Source organism: Chlorocebus sabaeus, chromosome 21 (assembly GCF_047675955.1).
Source record: "Chlorocebus sabaeus isolate Y175 chromosome 21, mChlSab1.0.hap1, whole genome shotgun sequence".
Taxonomy (NCBI): domain Eukaryota; kingdom Metazoa; phylum Chordata; class Mammalia; order Primates; family Cercopithecidae; genus Chlorocebus; species Chlorocebus sabaeus.
In genome coordinates this window covers 60567569-60590083 of record NC_132924.1, presented here as the reverse complement: position 1 = coordinate 60590083, position 22515 = coordinate 60567569, and the positions used below count along the sequence as shown (strand labels likewise).

At 36.0% G+C, this 22515-nt stretch overlaps 1 protein-coding gene across 4 annotated transcripts in view; it reads left to right on the top strand.

Moving 5' to 3' along the window:
• ANKIB1 (ankyrin repeat and IBR domain containing 1) overlaps window positions 1-22515 on the top strand; it is a 156004-nt gene that overhangs the window by 41105 nt on the left and 92384 nt on the right. For 3 of the 4 annotated variants that reach the window (XM_007982183.3, XM_007982186.3, XM_007982185.3), the window contains exon 2: window positions 17597-17879. In XM_007982183.3, coding sequence (XP_007980374.1) covers window positions 17692-17879 — 188 coding nt within the window. In that variant the 5' untranslated portion in view covers window positions 17597-17691. Of the gene's footprint in view, window positions 1-154; window positions 372-468; window positions 664-17596; window positions 17880-22515 lie in introns of all 4 variants that reach the window. The other variant, XM_038004592.2, reaches the window with a different exon arrangement.

The following is a 22515-nucleotide window of genomic DNA, read 5'->3' as shown; positions in this document are numbered from 1 at the left end:
CTCTGAGTTTATCTAAAGCTTTACTCCAGCCTTGGTAGTTGATTTAACCTCTATCTCTGGCACTTGGAGGAGAGAACAGTGTAAACTTTTAAATTTTTTGCCCACTCAGTGCTTACTTTTAGTAATATTTGGACTCTTTCTCCTCCTATCTCAGGAAAGAACAGAAACAAAAGACATCACCTTGGATGTATCCCCCAACCCCCAACTTTAGCCAAAATTGCCAAAGCAGCCAGGGGATCAGCAGGTGAACTCTCCCAGCATTGGATCTGTCATTCTCAAATCTCGCTGTCAACTTTTATCTCTCATAACAAAAAGCAGCTTACCTACTATTTCATATTATGAATAATTCCATAGCTGCCCAGGCATCAAAGGTTTGTGATATTCATCCTTTCTTTTCCCAAACAATGCATTTGCCGTATTTTAGTGAGATGGTCTGGTAAATCCCAGTTCTGACACCACCTTTTTCAGGGGTCCTCAAGACCACCGCCAGGTTCAGTGATTCTCTTAGAGAGCTCACAGGACTCAGCATATAGTTCAAAGCTAAACTTAACGGGAAAAGGATTTGAAGCAAAATCAGCAAAGGGAAAAGGTTCATGGAGTGAAGCCCAGAGGAAACCAGGCGCAAGCTTCCAAGAGTCTTCTTCCCATGGAATCATACAATATGTATGTAATTTACATAATTTCTCCAGCATTAAATTATGACAATGTGTATGAAATGTAATCTGCCAAAGAAGTTCTTTAAAGACTCAGTGTCCAAGGTTTTGCTTGACAGCTGGTCACATAGGCACCTTCTGACTAGCATGTACCGATATTCCAGACTTTCCAAAGAAAAGCAGTGATTAGCATGTACCATATTATTTATACAAACAATTTTGGCACTTTGAAGGATTCCTATCAGTTAGAGTGGTGGGAACCCTCCTGAAATCCAAGTTCCCAGACACCAGCCTTGGATCAACCTTGCAAGAGACTTTTCTTTTTCTTTTTTTTTTTTTTTTTTTAACTTAACCTCAGACTATTTTATTTTATTTTTTTATTATACTTTAAGTTCTAGGGTACATGTGCATAACGTGCAGGTTTGTTACATATGTATACTTGTGCCATGTTGGTGTGCTGCACCCATCAACTCGTCAGCACCCATGAACTCGTCATTTACATCAGGTATAACTCCCAGTGCAATCCCTCCCCTCTCCCCCCTCCCCGTGATAGACCCTGGTGTGTGATGTTCCCCTTCCCGAGTCCAAGTCATCTCATTGTTCAGTTCCCACGTATGAGTGAGAACATGTGGTGTTTGGTTTTCTGTTCTTGTGATAGTTTGCTGAGAATGATGGTTTCCAGCTGCATCCATGTCCCTACAAAGGACACAAACTCATCCTTTTTTATGGCTGCATAGTATTCCATGGTGTATATGTGCCACATTTTTTTAATCCAGTCTGTCACTGATGGACATTTGGGTTGATTCCAAGTCTTTGCTATTGTGAATAGTGCCGCAATAAACATACGTGTGCATGTGTCTTTATAGCAGCATGATTTATAATCCTTTGGGTATATAGCCAGTAATGGGATGGCTGGGTCTTATGGTACTTCTAGTTCTAGATCCTTGAGGAATCGCCATACTGTTTTCCATAATAGTTGAACTAGTTTACAATCCTACCAACAGTGTAAAAGTGTTCCTATTTCTCCACATCCTCTCCAGCACCTGTTGTTTCCTGACTTTTTAATGATTGCCATTCTAACTGGTGTGAGATGGTATCTCATTGTGGTTTTGATTTGCATTTCTCTGATGGCCAGTGATGATGAGCATTTTTTCATGTGTCTGTTGGCTGTATGAATGTCCTCTTTTGAGAAATGTCTGTTCATGTCTTTTGCCCACTTTTTGATGGGGTTGTTTGTTTTTTTCTTGTAAATTTGTTTGAGTTCTTTGTAGGTTCTGGATATTAGCCCTTTGTCGATGAGTAGATTGCAAAAATTTTCTCCCATTCTTTAGGTTGCCTGTTCACTCTGATGGTAGTTTCTTTTGCTGTGCAGAAGCTCTTTAGTTTAATTAGATCCCATTTGTCAATTTTGGCTTTTGTTGCCATTGCTTTTGGTGTTTTAGACATGAAGTCCTTGCCCATGCCTATGTCCTGAATCGTATTACCTAGGTTTTCTTCTAGGGTTTTTATGGTATTAGGTGTAACATTTAAGTCTCTAATCCATCTTGAATTAATTTTCGTATAAGGAGTAAGGAAAGGATCCAGTTTCAGCTTTCTGCTTATGGCTAGCCACTTATCCCAGCACCATTTATTAAATGGGGAATCCTTTCCCCATTTCTTGTTTTTCTCAGGTTTATCGAAGATCAGATGGCTGTAGATGTGTGGTATTATTTCTGAGAGCTCTGTTCTGTTCCATTGGTCTATATCTCTGTTTTGGTACCAGTATCATGCTGTTTTGGTTACTGTAGCCTTGTAGTATAGTTTGAAGTCAGGTAGCATGATGCCTCCAGCTCTGTTCTTTTGACTTAGGATTGTCTTGGAGATGCGGGCTCTTTTTTGGTTCCATATGAACTTTAAAGCAGTTTTTTTCCAATTCTGTGAAGAAAGTCATTAGTAGCTTGATGGGGATGGCATTGAATCTATAAATTACCTTGGGCAGTATGGTCATTTTCATGATATTGATTCTTCCTATCCATGAGCATGGTATGTTCTTCCATTTGTTTATGTCCTCTTTTATTTCACTGAGCAGTGGTTTGTAGTTCTCCTTGAAGAGGTCCTTTACATCCCTTGTAAGTTGGATTCCTAGGTATTTTATTTTCTTTGAAGCAATTGTGAATGGAAGTTCACTCATGATTTGGCTCTCTGTTTGTCTGTTACTGGTGTATAAGAATGTTTGTGATTTTTGCACATTAATTTTGTATCCTGAGACTTTGCTGAAGTTTCTTATCAGCTTAAGGAGATTTTGGGCTGAGACAATGGGGTTTTCTAAATATACAATCATGTCATCTGCAAACAGGAACAATTTGACTTCTTCTTTTCCTAACTGAATACCCTTTCTTTCTCTTGCCTGATTGCCCTAGCCAGAACTTCCAACACTATGTTGAATAGGAGTGGTGAGAGAGGGCATCCCTGTCTTGTGCCAGTTTTCAAAGGGAATTTTTCCAGTTTTTGCCCATTCAGTATGATATTGGCTGTGGGTCTGTCATAAATAGCTCTTATGATTTTGAGATACGTTCCATCAATACCGAATTTATTGAGAGTTTTTAGCATGAAGGGCTGTTGAATTTTGTCAAAGTCCTTTTCTGCATCTATTGAGATAATCATGTAGTTTTTGTCTTTGGTTCTGTTTATATGCTGGATTACGTTTATTGATTTGCGTATGTTGAACCAGCCTTGCCTCCCAGGGATGAAGCCAACTTGATCATGGTGGATAAGCTTCTTGATGTGCTGCTAGATCTGGTTTGCCAGTATTTTATTGAGGATTTTTGCATCGATGTTCATCAGGGATGTTGGTCTAAAATTCTCTTTTTTTGTTGTGTCTCTGCCAGGCTTTGGTATCAGGATGATGTCGGCCTCATAAAATGAGTTAGGGAGGATTCCCTCTTTTTCTGTTGATTGGAATAGTTTCAGAAGGAATGGTACCAGCTCCTCCTTGTACTTCTGGTAGAATTCAGCTGTGAATCCATCTGGTCCTGGACTTTTTTTTGGTTGGTAGGCTATTAATTATTGCCTCAATTTCAGAGCCTGCTCTTGGTCTATTCAGGGATTCAACTTCTTCCTGGTTTAGTCTTGGGAGAGTGTAAGTGTCCAGGAAATTATCCATTTCTTCTAGATTTTCTAGTTTATTTGCATAGAGGTGTTTATAGTATTCTCTGATGGTAGTTTGTATTTCTGTGGGGTCGTTGGTGATATCCCCCTTATCATTTTTTATTGCGTCTATTTGATTCTTCTCTCTTTTCTTCTTTATTAGTCTTGCTAGTGGTCTATGAATTTTGTTGATCTTTTCAAAAAACCAACTCCTGGATTCATTGATTTTTTGGAGGGTTTTTTGTGTCTCTATCTCCTTCAGTTCTGCTCTGATCTTAGTTATTTCTTGCCTTCTGCTAGCTTGTGAATGTGTTTGCTCTTGCTTCTCTAGTTCTTTTAATTGTGATGTTAGAGTGTCAATTTTAGATCTTTCCAGCTTTCTCTTGTGGGCATTTAGTGCTATAAATTTCCCTCTACACACTGCTTTAAATGTGTCCCAGAGATTCTGGTATGTTGTATCTTTGTTCTCATTGGTTTCAAAGAACATCTTTATTTCTGCCTTCATTTCGTTGTGTACCCAGTAGTCATTCAGGAGCAGGTTATTCACTTTCCATGTAGTTGAGCAGTTTTGATTGAGTTTCTTAGTCCTGAGTTCTAGTTTGATTGCACTGTGGTCTGAGAGACAGTTTGTTATAATTTCTCTTCTTGTACATTTGCTGAGGAGTGCTTTACTTCCAATTATGTGGTCAATTTTGGAATAAGTGTGATGTGGTGCTGAGAAGAATGTATATTCTGTTGATTTGGGGTGGAGAGTTCTGTAGATGTCTATTAGGTCTGGCAAGAGGCTTTTCTAAGGATAGCCTTCTGAAGCCTGCTATGCTAACTCTTTTCCAAATAATAAAGTAGGACGTCCTCAGACAAATGGGGCTGAAATTGTAATGCTGAATAAATTTAACTTAATAAATTCATTTAGGTTCAGCAGGACAATGAAGAATTAAAAAGGAGAGCTCCTAGGAGTGAAATAGTTTTGTACTCTGACACAATATAATACCTCTAGATTTTCCCCTGTAGTGATAATAATGGGTAATAAACAGTACCTAATGGTGGAGGACACAGCAAAATTAGGAAGACTTAGTGACTTTGCAACAGTGGGTGGTGGAACAAGTTCTTTTCCAGTGAATATAATCTAAACAGTTTTGTACTGTAGCAATTTGTAGTTGTTTTTTGTAGTTAGTTTGAGAAAGGGAATTGTTGTCTTTTAATATTTTGTGAACTTGTACCAATTTTATATGTACATAATTATTAAAGGTATATGAGAGAGAAATCAGTTCCCCAAAGTGTAAACATAGAATTCACTTTTTAAAAAAATTTCAAGCATTTAACACTGCTTAAAAGCAGTAAAAATTACTTCAAAAGATATTTGACTATAGATTTCTAAACTTCCATAATTGTGTGTAATTTTTATCTTTTTTCTTTAATAGAAAATATGATTGATTTAGGTTTATGGGGCCTCAGTTGAGGCTAAAAGTTCACCTTTTGGGGCATAAGTATTTTTTTTCTTTCTCTCTTTTTTAAGACAGGGTCTCTGTCACCCAGGCTGGAGTTCAGTGGCGCCATCTCGTTGCACCACACCCTCTGCTCCCCAGGCTCAAGTGATCCTCTCACCTCAGCCTCCCAAGTAGCTGACATTACGGACACATGCCACCATGCTTGGCTATTTTTTTGTATTTTTAGTAGAGACAGGGTTTTGCCCTGTTGCCCAGGCTGGTCTTGCCAAGCAATCCACCTACCTCTGCCTCCCAAAGTGCTGAGATTACAGGCACGAGCCACCATACCCGGCCAACATAAGTAATTTTTGTGTCTGTCTTAGATGCATCAGCTTTGAGACCTTGGCTTCCTAATTCCAAGATAAACCATTCCAGTTTAACATTTTCACTTGTATTTTTGCATTAAGGACAATAAATTATTCAAAAATTATGAAAGCCAACACTGAATAGAGATGCTGAAGTTGCTAAAATTAAACTCTTTGCCGACAGCACTATAGTGTAAGAGCTTGAAATATTTATTTTTCAGTCAGTGTATAAAATCCTAAATTCAAAGTTTGAAAAATAGTTGTGAAGGGAAAGTTAAAGTATAACACAACATTTTGAGTAGTGAGAAAGTCAAATGTATAAAAGCTGAATACTACCTATGAAAATTTTCAGCTATCTGAAAATTTACTTATTTAGAGAGCTGTGATCATTATAGGTAATTGTGTTTTCATGGGAAATAAAAAAGAGTGATGTTTCATACAGGAGTTGTATTCCAAGTTTCAACAGTTTTCTGCTTGTAGACCTCATGCTAGCTATTTTCAGTGTTCATTTGCCAGTTTGGCAAAAAGATGCAGGCTTTTGAATATAGCTTTTGCAGCTATTTTCATTGCTTCTCTAACTACAGTATCTTTTTTTACACTGTGAAAGCTATGTAGATCTAAAAGATATCTAAGAGGAGCCAGAATATGTTGTATTATCTCCTTGCTTACTGAGAAACCTCAGACAGCCAAACTGCCATAGATATTTTTATTACTCTCATAATACTTTTGTGTTTATGTAGCCATTTTATTTGGAATGCTGCCATGTTAAGATACTGGAATAACAGAAAAGTGAATTTTAATTCTGTAATTTATATTATAGGGAAGTTGCTTTCTCGGTTAAAGATTTTTCTCAGCTCAGGTAATTTTTAGTACCCTCTAATACTTGGAAGTTTTCCTGCAAACGGGGTATTCATGAACTTCTTCCAGAGTAAAGCCACATTGGACTTCAACTTAATATGCAGTTTGTTAAGCTAAGCCCCAAATCTCCTAAATGAGACTTCATTTTTAGCAGCATTTCAGACTAAGACCTCTTTGCTCCCTGCCAAAGGTGTGTATGTTTTGCACGTACTCCCAGTATAAGGTCTGTTTCCTGCTCCTGGTTTTGTACTTAGGAATTCTGTGTCCCCTTCAGTTAGTACAGTCATGTGCCACATAACAATATTTTGATCTACCACAGTGGTCCCGTAAGATTATAAATGGAACTGAAAAAATTCCTAATGACCTCGTAACATCACTGTATAATTATTTTATTTTTTAAATAAATTTAATGTGGCCTAAGTGTAGAGTGTTTATATTTTATTTTTATTTTATTTTATTTTGAGACTGGGTCTCACTCTGTTTCCCAGGCTGGAGTGCAGTGACGCAGTCTCGGCTCACTGCAACCTCCGTCTCCCTGGCTCAGGTGACCCTCCTGCCTCCGCTTCCTGAGTAGCTGAGACTATAGGCATGTGCCACCAGGCCCAGCTAATTTTTATATTTTTAGTAGAGACGGGGTTTCATCATGTTGGCCAGGCTGGTCTCCATCTCCTGACCTCGTGATCCCCCCGCCTCAGCCTCCCAAAGTGCTGGGATTACAGGCATGAGCCACTGTGTCCGGCCACTTTCCTTATTCTTTACTTTAGATGAATACAAGTTAACTTTTCAATATAATATTTGTGACATTTAAACTACACCTTAAGTTATGTTCATTAATGTTTGCACTCAGCACAGTTTTTTTGTTTATAACAGCGCATAGAATACCTTAGATTTTAACAATCTAGTAATAGGACGAAGATAAAGAGGCATATATTGGGGAGTCAGGACACATAAGGAACAGAGGCTATAGTGTGTTACCTATGGGGAACATAAAATTTCTCAGTTGACTCTGCCCTGATTGCCGTTATATTTCTAAAGGCCTTCTTTATTTTCAGTTGGTCAATCAGATTCAGCCTTTTTATTGCAAGTCATTTTCTGAGTGGACTACACCAGTTTCATCTTACTGTAATACTTTCTAATGCTTTTATTGTTATTGTTTGTTTCCTAAATCTTTATGGACTTAAAAACTAGTTTGCCAGTATTTGACATCTCAGTTCTTAAAAGAATAAATGGGGGAAATTAGCATTAAGTCATTTTAATTTTTAAAAATCCATATTTTCTTAGCATTTTCTTTTCTTTTTTCATTTGTTCCTTCTTTTAGCTTTCTTCATTCATTCGTTTGTTCCTTCTTTCTTTCTTTTCTTTTTTCACATAGAGAAGTACGTAATGTATCGTCCTAAATGGAACTTGTTATTTACTCATGGCCCAGCTTAAGAATTTGTAAGTGATTGCATATAGATTAGATATTTGGTACCCAAAATAGTAGTGAATAGCATTGATTTTTCTTGGAGTGGCCTTTCTACTTATTTTCCAGTGAACAACTGGTCCTTCAAGGGTTTGTGAATTTAGGACATTGTTTTTATTTTATTCAGTGACATTCTGTAGCCAAATTTAGGATAAGCTTTTTAGGTATCTAGCGCAGAAGGTAATTATTTACTTAGAACAAGCCGTGAATGTTTGGAGGTTTTATGAGTGGAGCTTTCATGGTTAAATCTTGGAGTAGAGGCTGGGTAGAATTTTTTTTTTTTTTTTTTTTGAGATAGAGCCTCTCTCTGTTGCCCAAACTGGAGTGCAGTGGCACTATCTCGGCTCACTGCAACCTCTACCTCCCGGGTTCAAGCGATTTCCCGCAAACTTTTGTATTTTTAGTAGATGGCTTTCACCATGTTGGCCAGGCTGATCTCAAACTCCTGACCTCAAGTGATCCACCCACCTCGGCCTCCCAAAGTGTTAGGATTACAGGCGTGAGCCACTGCATCCGGCCTAGGCTGAGTGGATTTAAATGTAGTTCTTTCTAGTCCTGTAATTTTTTAAATTAATACAAATTTTATACTATAAACTTTTTCATATAGAAAAGTATAAGGCATGTTTTTATATTGGTGGACTTCGTAGTCTTAAATGGAAGATAAGTTATGTTAGATAATTTATTATGAATTGTGAAGCTCTGTGTGTATTATCAAACTTAATCTTTACAATAGCCTTCTAAAATGAGTATTATTTTCTAGATGAGAAACCCTCAGTTGTTATTAAAATACTTGCCAAGTTCTAGACTAGCTCTATCTTAAATGCTTTTTCAACTCACTAAACTATATTGCATTAATTGTTCTGGCATAGGAAACAAGATCTATACATAACACTGAATTACACTGGCCAAGTTCAGAGTAGACAAAATAATAAATGAGCTATCATTTCAGAAATAGGAAATACCACTAAAAACTATGATGACCTAAAATTAAGTTGAGAATGTTAAAGCTGAAGCCAAACTCTTAGGGTAGGAATCAAAGGGTTCAGCCCTACCTAGCTATACAGCTTTACCTCTGCTTATTCCCTGTGCAAATCCCCAGCTTCAGGCAAACTCATTGTGCTTAAAAACACTTTGATGATATAGCCTTAGTTATGCAATTCCTAAGTTTGCCTTTATCCTATCACCTATAGGAAACCATTGGAGATTTTATAGAAAGGTAATTTAATGACTACTACTACCCCTTCACCTATAAGTTAAATATGGTCAAATCTTGAACCCTGGTATCCCTGAAGCTGACTGTAATACCCCATGCCCTAACAGAAAGAGGCCATTTGCCTTATTTCTCTCCAAATGAGATATTTTAATGTTGGACCTGATTACCAGCATGTGTACCTTTTAGTAGAAGGTGTGCATATTGTACCTAGATTCCAGCAACTGTTTTAAACCTTTCCTCCACTTCCTTTGTCTCTTTTCACCATCAGGGAAATCTAGTGTAGAGGGACCAGTGGACATTGTGATTTACATGTGGCCCAGCTTAATAATTTGAGTTAAGAGATTGCATAGAGGTTCGATGTTTGTTGCCAAAAATCATAGTAAATAACATTGATTTTTCTTGGAGTGGCCTTTCTATTTATTTTCTACAGGACAACTGGTCTTTCAAGGGTTTGTGAATTTAGGATATTATCCTTATTTTATTCCATTTGTTGCTTTATTTTTTTGGGTGATTAATAACCCATACCGCTGTGTGTACATCTTTAAGGGTTTCTTTGAGAAAACACTATTTAAAATATATCCAGAGTCCAAACAACTTCTCAACACCTGTGTTGCTACAGTCCTGGTACAAGAACCTGTCAGCTGTTGCCTGGTTTACCCTAGTAACCTGCAAATTGGCCTTCCTGTTTCTATTCATGCTTTCCTACAGTCTCTTCCCAAAACACAGGAGCTAGAATTGTTTTCACCTTTTTATTTTTAAGTACTTTTAGACTTATGGAAAGGTTGCAAAAATAGTACAGAGAGTTTCTGTATGCCCTTCACCCTCATGTTAACACCTTGCATTAACCGTAGTTATCAAAAATAAGGAATTAACATTGGTACAATACTACTAACTAAACTGTTTACTGTGTTTAGATTTCACCAGTTTTCCATTAATGTCATTTTATCCATTTCAGAATCCAGTCTGGGGCCCTATATGGCATTTAGTTTTCTTTCTCCTTAGCCTCCTTTAAACTGTGAACAGTTGTGCTGTCGTGTTTTGATGTCCTTGACGCTTTTGAAGAGTACTAGCCAGTTATTTGTAGAACATCTCTCAACTTGAGTTTCTGTGATATTTTCTCATATTGGGTGGATGTTACAAATTTTTTCACAAGAGTACTACGGAACTTATGTGCCTTTTTTAGTGCATCAGGTTGGGGTACAGGATGTCAATAGGTTACAGGTGGTGTTTTCTGGTCAGAGTATTATCTCCTGTGCTTCTCCACTGTGAATTGCTGCTTTTTACATTCTAATTTTGAAATATCTTGGGGGAGATGCTTTGAATCCATGCAAATATCATGTTTCTTCTCAAACTTCTGTCCACGAATTTTTAAATTCATCTAGTGCAGTAAGGCAAGAAAAATAAACTGAAGACATGCAGATATAAAAGGAAAAAAAAAGGCCAGGCGCAGTGGCTCACACCTGTAATCCCAGCACTTTGGGAGGCCAAGGCGGGCAGATCATGAGGTTAGGAGACCGAGACCATCCTGGCTAACACGGTGAAAGCCCGTCTCTACGAAAAATACAAAAAAATTAGCCAGGCGTGGCGGCATGCGCCTTTAGTCCCAGCTACTCGGGAGGCTGAAGCAGGAGAATGGCCTGAACCTGGGAGATGGAGCTTGCAGTGAGCCGAGATTGCCTTACTGCACTCCAGACTGGGCGACAGAGCAAGACTCCGTCTCAAAAAAAAAAAAAGGGAGGGGGGGAAACTGCCACCATTCATGGATAATACAAATCTACTTTAGACAATCCCAAAAAATCCGTGAAAAAGAAAAACAAAACCTAGAACTAATAAGTGAATTTATTACATTTTCAGAATATGGGGTCAATATACAAATTCAATTGTATTTCTGTGTTCTAGATATGAACTCTTGGCATTTGACATTTTCTAAAGTATTATTCATGATAGCACCCCCAAAAAAGAAATACTTAGGTATAAGTCTAACAAATATGTGTACCATTTGTATGATACAAACTACAGAACTGTCATTGAAAATCAATTACAGAAGACATAAATAGAAATACCATGTTCATGGATTAGAAGACTTAGTATTGTTAAAATGTTTGTTCTCCCAGTAATCAAGACAATATAGTATTGCTAAAAAGAGAGACACACAGAAAAATAGAACACAGTCAATTGGCTTTTTACGAAGATACAAAGGGAACTCAATGGAGAAGGGAAAATCTTTTCAACAAATGGTGCTGGAACTATTGGATGTCTATATGCAAAACACCTTACATACAAATTTGCTCAAAGTGAAATATTTGCAAATTACGTTTCTAACAAAGGACTTTTTATAGCATCTATTTGGATCTCAAATTCAATAATATTTCATCTTAAAAATGGGCAAAAGATTATTTAAACAGACACTTTACAAATCAAGATGTATGCATGGCAGATAAGCATGAAAGCATGTTCAACATCATTCATCATTAGGGAAATGAAAATGGATACCACTGTACGATACTGCTGCACATCCATTGTCATGGCTACCAAAAAAGAAAAAAAAATCCCACTAACTAGAAACTGACAATTCTAAATGCTGACCAGGGTTCAGAATAACTCTGAATGCTCTGAATCCTGGTACATTTGCTCTGAAAACCAATTTGGCGGTTTCTTATAAAGTTAAACATGTGACTTAGTACATATCCCAGCAGTTCCACTCTTGGATATTTACTCAAGAGAAATTAAAACTTATGTTCATTTAAAGCCTATATATGAATGTTATGGCAGCCTTAATAATTGCCCCAGTTGGAAACAACCAAGTTATCCTTCAATAAGTGAATGATTAAACCACTAGTGGTATACCCATACAGTGGAATACTATTCAGTAATAATAAGGGTTGAACTATTGATTTATGTATCAACATGGATAAATCTTAAATGCCTTTTGCTGAAAATATTAAGAGCCAAGAAAGATCAAGCTCAAAAACCTGCACACAGAATAAATCAAAGCCTTACAGTGTTCATATGTGTATCCCCACTGAAATATAAACTTCATGAATGTAGTGATTTTTATCCGTTTGTTCATTTGTATTTGTTGACTGAAGAAAGTAGATATTAATACTGCTGGTTTACATTTGAGGAAACATCTCAAAGAGGTTAAGTTATTTGGTAAACTAGATAACAAGCTGACTCCTACCACACTGCTTCTCACCATCACATTTCTGGCTGCTACTTTTGGCTTAGCATAGTTTCAAAATTAGTCCATGGTTCTAAACTCTGACATGCATTATAATCAACTGAGAAGCTTTTAAATTTCCCACTCTGGCCTCGTCCCCCTTAAGACCAGTTGAAATCATCTCCTCAGGTGATTCTGATGCACAGTGACAAAATTACCATTGGTCAATAAATGCATGTTGACTGGGTGAATGAACAGGTTGAGAGCTTAGTATTTTATCTGCCCACATGCTTTTTGTCCACTGACTTTTCTTTTTTCTGCTGTCTTGTTTTCTTTCTTTACCTTACCCTTTGAAAGTTAAGTCTGGCTCTATCACCCAGGCTGGAGTACAGTAGCACTATCTCGGCTCACTGCAACTTCCGCCTCCTGGGCTCAAGCCATTCTTCCACCTCAGCCTCTCAAGTAGCTGGGGCTACAGGGGCACACCACCACACCTGGCTAATTTTTGTATTTTTTGTAGAAACAGAGTTTTGCCATGTTGGCCAGGCTGTCTTGAACTCCTGGGCTCAAGCAATCCTCCTGCCTCAGCCTCCCGAAGTTCTGGAATTACAGGCGTAAGCCACTGTGCCCAGCCCATCCTCTCCTTTTCTTGAAGTATTATTACAGTAACCATTAGAGCATTTCTCTGGAATTTGAGCTTCCTGGAATCTTAGAAACTCATCTGTTTGATTTCAGCCTGCAGTGGGATGGGGTTGTGTGGGGACCTGCTGCCTGAACTTCCTGCCTGTTTCTCTACTGGCTAAAGAGTTTAGTTATAGATTTAAGGTTGTTGTTATCAGTAGTGCAGATAATTGCAGAAGACTAAATTGTGTATGTGTATGAAAGTGTGTGTGAGTGTGTGTGTGTGTGTGTGTGTGTGTGTGTGTGTATTGGGACCTGCTGCCTGAATGAACTTTCTGCTTGTTTCTCTACTGGCTAAAGAGTTTAGTTGTAGATTTAAGGTTGTTATTATCAATAGTGCAGATAACTGCAGAAGACTAAATTGAGTATGAGTGTGTGTGTGACCCATATCCAGTTAAAATGAAGAATGGGAGTCAGTTATATACTTCTATATAGTTACTATTTTTACTAAAAATATTTTTATGGGAACAGTTGAATTAGGATTTGGTTATTTCTGAAGAACTTCATCTTCTGTAAAAGATTTCTAGAAGTAGTTTGTTAATTTAAGTACTGTTGAGTTTTTGTTACAGATTATTAACCTATCAGTGGTGCAGTTGGGAGACAGAGATTTGAAGCTAGAATATACACTTATTTGTGGGAGTTGAAAGTCAAAATAATTGAAGCCATGGAGATAGAAAGTAAAGAATGGTTACCAGAGGCTAGGAAGGGTTGTTGCGCGGTGAAGGGGAACTGGGGATGGTTGATGGGTACAAAAAAAAATAGAGTGACTAAGATCTTGCTATCACAGTAGAGTGATTATAGAATTTATTGTACATTTAAAAATAACTGTAAGAATATAATTGGGCTAGGTGCAGTGGCTCACACCTGTAATCTCAGCATTTTGGGAGGCCGAGGTGGTAGATCACCTGAAGTCAGGAGTTCAAGACCAGCCTGGCCAAAATGGCAAAACCCTGTCTCCACTAAAAATACAAAAATTAGTCGGTTGTGGTGGTGTATGCCTGTAGTTCCAGCTACTCGGGAGTCTGAGGCATGAGAATCGCTTGAACTTGGAAGGCGGAGGTTGCAGTGAGCTGGGATTGCACTGCTCCATTTCAATTTGGGCAACAGAGCAAGATCCTGTCTCAAAAAAAAAAAAAAAAGAGTATAATCAGTTTGTTTTGTTTGTAACACAAAGGACAAATGCTTGAGGTGGTAGATACCCCATTTACCCTGGTGTGATTATTATGCATTGCATGCCTGTTTCAAAATATCTCATGTACTCCTTAAATATATACACCTACTATGTATCCACAAAAGTAAAAATTTTAAAAAAGAAAGCTAGAGTTATAAAGGCATTCACAATTAAAAGTTAATCAGAAATTAAGTAAAACTTTCTGGAGTTCATCAACAGGCTACATTTTTTTCTTTTTTTTTTTTTTTTTTGAGACTGAGTCTCACACTGTGGCCCGGGCTGGAGTGCAGTGGCATGATCTCAGCTCACTGCAAGCTCCACCTCCCAAGTTCAACTGATTCTCCTGCCGCAGCTTCCTGAGTAGCGGGTATTACAGGCACCCGCCACCACGCCCGGCTAATTTTTGTATTTTTAGTAGAGACAGGGTTTTACTATGTTGGCCAGGCTGGTCTGGAATGCCTTGACCTTGTGATCCACCTGCCTCAGGCTCCCAAAGTGCTGGGATTATAGGCATGAGCCACCCCGCCCAACCCAGGCTACATTTTTCTTCTTCTCATTAAATACTTACCAAGTGCTGTGCTTTACTACTCAAAGATGATGAAACTTTGCCCCAGTTTTCCTGTAAAGAATTAGAAGCCCAAAATAAGGAATTCTTTTTGCCTCTTTGGTACTCCAATGCTTGCCTCATGAAGCTCTATACATAGACATATTTTGGAGTTCCAGAAATATTACTTGAGGTTTTGATTCAAACAAAGAGAGAACAATCACCTCAGGCAATAATAGCTGTGGCTAGGGAAAAGGATACACGTGGCAAATTTCTAGGCAAGGTTTGTGAAGATAAATCTGAGGGGAATTGAGCTGTGACCATTTAAATGATGCATTTCTTAGTGACTTTCAGGCTCATCGATCAAAATTTTAAAATGAAACAGATATGAAAATAACTGAAAGCCACAAAATGACTTCTCAATGCCATTATCCTTTTCAACTAACAGTAATATTTAATGCGCATTTAGAGTATTATTGATTTTTTTTAAAACTTGTTACTTTAAATGAGTACCCCATAACATTACTTTCTTAGATATTTATTTTTTTACTTCTTAAATACAAATTATTTTTCTTATAGAATATTTCACTAAAGTGCTAATGTAAATCTCAGAAAATGTGCTATTTATTAATCTAATCCAGAACTCTGAAAATGTTTATAATTTGAGTTGTATTCTATCAAGGACCAAAACAACTGAAAGTTTCCAAATAGTAGCTGTATTATATTGTGTATAGTGTAGGAGAGAACGATTTGCTCCTCTTATTCAAGATGAAACAATAAAAGTGTAGTATTTTAGGCTAAAGGTTTAGCAACCCTCTGAAAAATTAAATAAAAACTTAATTATGTCATATGATCCAATTAATGTATACACGTTTATGTTGTGTATATGCATATGTATTTTATGCACACAAACACACACATACACATTTAAATAGCGTGGTTGTGTATCAGAATGCTACCAGTGGTTTTCTTGCAGTAAACCGTGAGCTTTTAAATTCTTTGTTCATATATTCAAAAAGTTCTACTGTATGTATGTATTTGCATATTTAAAATTTAAAAATCAATAGTAAAGAACCCTTAAAAAACCCAAATGGTGATCTCATTACATGTAGTAGTGGGCCAGAAACTGTGCTGCTCTAGTAAGTAGGTAGTTAATGCCTACCTCCAGAATAGGCTTGACAGACATCTTGCCCTGGTATTTAGCTTCAGGGCTCCAGAAGCCTTTTATAGAGTGGTGTCTGCATGTTGAAAATCATATGAAGAGCTTAAATACCTGTGCCTGGGTGCTTTCCCTAGAGACTCTGATTTTTGTTATGAGATGTAGTTTTGGTCAGTAGGACTCTGAAGTTCCCCAGGTTATTATAAGATACAACCAAGGTTGAGAACTACCCTATACAAAGCCTATGTTGAACACTGTGCATGTTATTTTCACCTGTGTTTGTTGTTATTATTGTTGTTGTTTGTTTTGAGATGAGATCTCGCTATGTTCCCCAAACTGGTTTCGAACTGCCTCACCCTCTTGAGTAACTGGGATTATAGGCATGTGCCACCACACCCTTCACCTGTTTTTTAAAGCTATGTTTTAGTGTCCAGCGTCCCACTGAATTAATAGAGTAACATGAAAGACTGTTGTATTCTCTGCCTCTAAGTTTTCCTCCCTCTATTCTTTCTTCTACATTGTCACAATAATTTTCTAAAGCATGAAATAATTGTATCATTGCCCTGCATGAAAGCCTTTAATTATCTGTTCTTTTCAGGTTAAAGTGTAAGTTCCTTATCTGGTCCCAACCTATTTTTTGTTTTATCTCTTGTTAGTCTAATGCTAGAGATGCAGAACTCTGTTCCTTTTTTTCATACATGCGTTTGCATATGCTGTTTCCTTTGTCACTCGTTTTCATCATAGCTCAGGAATAGATCCAGAAACAACATTTATTGGAATAGAATGAAACTAGCATTTATTGGACTCATTAACTAAGGACTGTACTAGGTACTTTAAGTAACTCTTATAATCCTCATAGCCATACCTAAGAAATGGTCATTTTCCATGCTGTACAGATGGGAATCTGAGGCTTTTAGGGGATGAATAACTTGCTTAAAATTACACAACTAGTTGTAGGCAAATATGGTATTTTGAACTTCATGTCCAACGTTTGTTTCTATGGCCTTCCCCCACCCACTTCACATTGCTTCAGTAGTAAATTAGCAATCACATTGCCCATGTGATGATTATCATAACCTCTTTCCAAACATAGTATGCATAAACATTTGATGTTTTCATACTTGTTTTGAATTCTGTATCGCAGAAAGAAATAAATTTAATGGTCTTAAATGGTAGAATAATCACAGTATTGTTCTGTGTATAATCAGTTTTAGTACTTTTTTGTGATGATCTGAGTATCATTGAATTGTGTATTCCTGTATGTTTACATTTTAAGTCTTTTCTGTGATGTCCTCATAAAGTACTGAGCACTTTCACTTTTCCTTTACTGCATTTTAACGCCTCTTCTGCAGTTCTTGTTTGGGCAAAATTTCCTACATTTTTCACTATCCCACAAATTGGCTGAGTAAGATTTATACATAATTTATACAGAAATTAAAGTGTTTTCAACCATAAAATTCAGTCAAGCTCATTTTCTGCCCATGTGAAGAGGAAAATTGAAAAGTTACATATGTGGATAATTTTTGTAATTCAAAGGACAGCCTGTGAAACCTTAACAGTCTCTGTGTGGGAAAGTGTTACAGTTTAACAAGAAGTTAATTTGGACAGTGTTAAAACTTTGAGATTTTTTTGGCTGTTAAGATAAATTTGGTAAAATGTAATATAGTTGGTTCCCTTATTGATGATTCCCAGATTTTTTTTAGTGTTCTTAATTGTGTTATTGTTTCTTTTGTGATTATTGTTTTACATCTAATTTGAATAACTTTTCCTTCATTAGAATGTGAAAGATGTTGCAGAAGTGTTCCAGAAGTGGCTAAAGATAGAAGGAAAGAAGTGCCACTGCCTATCAGAAAAAACAAAACAAAACAAAACATGGGAAATACAACCACCAAATTCCGTAAAGCACTCATCAATGGTGATGAAAACCTGGCCTGCCAAATATATGAAAACAATCCTCAGCTAAAAGAATCTCTTGATCCAAATACATCTTATGGGGAGCCCTACCAGCACAATACTCCATTACATTATGCTGCTAGACATGGAATGAATAAAATTTTAGGGTAAGTATTACTATAAACTAATTGGTATTAGGGTATTACCGTAAACTAATTGGTAACAAAGTGGTGAAAGAAAAAAGAACTATGATTTTTGAAAATACAGACATACACAGACATGATATATATACAAACACATGCATGTAATATGGTCTTGTAGTGAATTAAACTTTCTAAAACCAAATATACCTAAATGTTTGATATGATTTTATTATGATTTAGTAAAATTTTCTTTATTATATCTGAATTAGTCCAAAGCTTTTAATAGTGAGGTAGGTTCATGTGTTCTTGTTACTATAAATATATTTTGATCCTCAATGTTTCATAGTATGAATTCTTGGTAATAATGTATTTAATTTATAACATTTCAATTCTAGAACAGTACTTGTCAGCTGTCAAAGAAATGCAGGGAATGGTGCCAAAGGCAAAGTTCTAAACTCTGATTAGCTATTTTTAGTTAAAAACATGGGTGCATTTGCCTTTTCTAGTCGTGATCAGTTTGAATTTCCTTTCTTTTAATGGGATTCAGTTATTTGAAAAGACGTTTCTAATATCCAAACGTTTTCTTAAAACTGAAAATACTAAGAAACTTTAAAAAATATCTATTCAACAAGAAAGCTTTAGTGACATAGCAAATCTATTTATATGAAGATTCTTACCTGATCACATGGGAATTACATTTGATATTTACTAGCTTATAAAATAAAAGGAACAAAGAATAGAACAGTAATTACAAAGCAAGGTTAATTTTTTTAGAAGTAGATTATGCAGGTATAGAAGTCTGATGCTAGAAGGGAACGGAAAAAAATGCTTATTTTCTTATGGAGTGAAATGTAATTCTAGAACTAGTATTCAAAGCTTTTTTGAACTTAATTAAAAAAAACCTTAATATTCAGCCTTTTTCGTATTTCTTCCATGTACAAATTATTGCTCCAATTAAGCTGCTTTTTTTGCTATCTGCAAAACATGCCATGAGGTTTCTGTCTGCCATGTTCATACTGCTCTCTTGGCCAGGAGTAGCCCCCTCTGTCTCACTCCTCTCACTTTTTCCTTTCTTACCTATTTTTTTTTTTTTTTTTTGTAATAGAAACAGGGTCTTGCTCTATATATCACTCAGGCTGGAGTGTAGTGGTGTGATCATAATTTGCTGTAACCTCAAACTTCTAGACTCAAGCTATCCTCCTACCTCAGCTTCCCAAGTAGCTAGGACTACAGGCATGGGCCACCATAGCCAGCTAATATTTTGTGTATTTTTTGTAGATCTGGGATCTTGCTGTGTTGCCCAGTCTAGTCTTGTACTCCTAGCCTCAAGCCGTCCTCTCACTTGGCCTCCCAAAGGGTCTTTTTTATCTAAATTTTGCTTTTCAAGATCTTGTGTGTGCCTCATCTATCTACCTAGGTTGTCATAACCCATAGGAACCTCTGTCTTTTTAAAAAAACTTTTATGGCTCTTTATCATTTGTTTGTCTGCCTCACATATTTGCTGTACATTACCTATTATGTTTTACAATTTTGTATAGCTTCTCTCTGCCTACCTATATTAACAACTTCTTTTAAGGTATCTTCTTTGTACTTCTAGCATCTAGCATAGTATTTTACACAGAGTAAATAGAAGTTCTATAAAATCATTACACAAAGAAATATTTTTATTAGGATTTATGAATGAGAAAAATTTCATAAATAATTTAGATCATCCAGGCTTATGACTTTATTAGGTTTATCTTGATTTTTATAGGTATTTCTTTTATCTCATTTTTTTGCTTTTATCTTTCATTTTTATTTCTCTAAAAATAGATACTTAGAAGCCACCTCCAGCTTAGCTTGTTTCAAATTTTATATTTTCCCTCCCAAAACTGGGCCTTCCCCCTGTTAATGACACCAGCATATTATGCTGATGTAATAATGGCAAATGTTTATTGAGGGCTTACTGTTTAATGGAGCTATTAACAGTGCTGTACATGCATTATCTGAATCCTCATTACAATTTTATGAGGTAGTTTATTGTCTGTACTTTGTAGGTAAGAAAACTGAAGCACAGTAAGGTCTCACAACTTGTAACTGGCAAAGCTTGTTGCCCAGGTAGACGACTGTAAGCTTTGGGCTCTTAACCACTGTACTGTCAGCCTCTTATTTCTATAGTCATATCAGCTATGTGTCAGGGCTGCCCGTCACTTATTAGCAAAACAAATTACTTAGTCACTCTGGACTGCAGTTTTCTTATCCGTATAATGGATACTTACCTCACAGAACTTGCAGGACAATTAAGCAGTTAGTGTGTTATATGTCTATTATGCTGCCTAATATACAATATATACTTGCTAATGTTTATTACTTCTCACCGCTATAATCCTTACTATCTTTAAATCATCCTTGATTTACTCTTCTCCTTTACTACCATGCTACTAAGTTCACTAAGTCTCACTCTTGGATTTACTTCTTTTCATTCCTTTTACCCTAAACTTACTTCACTCTTAATCATGCCCTGCTCCTAATACTTAAAAGTATCTGGCCTCTAAATGGTATTTTTTACAAGTCTTTTCCTCTTATAGTCTAATGTCCAGATTAATTTTACTAAAGCGTATGCTTTCAGTGTTCTTTTTGTCTTGAGAAAGTTATAATACCTTGTTTTCTACATTATATTCTATTTGGCTTTCAAAACTCTCTTTACTTCTGCCTTCATTCTACTCAGTAAGCCTGTTCTCTTGTTACTTTCTAACATGATCTTGCCATTCAAACTGGTTGATTGACTTCCCCCTTGCTTTTCCCCTTTTTAAGAATGCTACCCACTTAGCTTCATTCCAGTTGTTTCTGGATTCTCAAATGGCTTCTCTCTTCTCTAATTACCTGTCCTTTAAGTCCTCATTCAGTTTCTGCCATATTTGTGAATTCATCCCCAACTACTCTGACCTGCAGTATTTCTGTTCTCTGAAATTCCTACAATTTACATTTAAAATCATATTATTATTATTACTAAACTCATCTCTGCTAGAATGTAAATGTTATAAATACAGTGCTAGACACCTAGTTTGTTCTCAATAGATTGTGGATTACTAATCTATTAAGGCTTTTTAACATGACCTTTTTGTATTGTTTTATTTAAGTTGAACATTTTAAGTGAAATTATAAAACTGTTGATATATTACAAAACTCCTAATATTGGATACTTCAGTAATATTTAATATCAAATATTATATATGATTGATTAAAACTTATTTATAATACCAATATAAAATGTATTTAAATATTGTTATTACTAAGGTAATGTGTGTATTTTAACATAAACCAAATAGTAAAATACTTTTTAACCCTTTATAGTAGAGTTTACAAATAACTTTATGTAAGTGGAAAACATTATATAAGAAAGTCATTTAGTCCAGTGATTCTTAAAATATGTTCTGAGGACTCCTGGATCCTGAGATTCTTTCAAAGAGTACATGAAGTCAAAACTATTTTTATAATTATACCAAGATATTATTTGCCTTTTTTAGTGTGTTGGCATTTGTAGTGGTAGTGCAAAGAATAGAGGATAAAAATGCTGGCACCTTTAAGGTGAATGAAGGTAGTTGCGCCAAACTGTATTAGTAATCATTGTATTCATCACTGTTAGGCACTTGCAGTTTAAAAAAAAAAAAAGGCAGTTTCCCCTAAAAAAACTTCAATTAAAACAGTCAAATTAGTTTTAATTAATCTCCATCCTTAAGTAACACATCTTTTTAATATTCTGTGACAACTTCAAAGTATGCATAAAGCATTTCTGCTACATACCAAAATACGACAATGACTCTGAGGAAACGCACCTGTGCTGTTGTTTGATTTGTGAGTTGAACAGCGTACTTTTTAAATGGAACACCATTTTACAACTAGCAACAACAAGAAAACAATGGTTGTTCAGACTTGGGTACTTAGCTAACATTTTCTTGAAAATGAATTGAGTCTGTCAATTCAGGGACAACTACTGCCCGTTATTTGTTGCTAATGATAAAATTTGAGCTTTCAAGTGATTATTAAAATCCAGGAAAACTTGTATTCACTACCCTCAGCTCAACAACTTCTCAACACAGACTTTCTGATAAAATTGACGATTATAGCTTTTTATATTATTTAATGAAATGTGACATCTGGAAGATCTGCATAACCCACTGAATCAATATTTTTGAGAAGATCAGTGTATGATTTTTTAAAATTATGTATGGTTGAAAAATACATTCAAAATGTAAGATAGACCAATGGACTTTAATGTAACAGTACAAAAAGGACATTGATATCATTTCAGATACTACATTGCAACTAATCTTTGAGAAATTACTGATGTTGAATTTTTGATATAGTATCAAATATGAATATTCACTATTATCTGAGACAGATATTTTAAAACATTTCTCCCTTTCCTAACTATATAAAGGCTGGATTTTCTTTATATAGTTAAACCAAAACAATACATTACAACAGATGGAATCCTATGAAAATCCAGCTGTCTTCCATTAGACTAGACATTAAAAGAGATTTGTAAATATGTAAAACAATGCCACTCTTTTCACTTAATTTTTAAAAATATAGTTATTTTTATTTTAAAATGTTGTGTTAATGTGTAATGGGTTTATTTTTAAAATTAATGTATAACCCATACAAACAAAAACTCTTA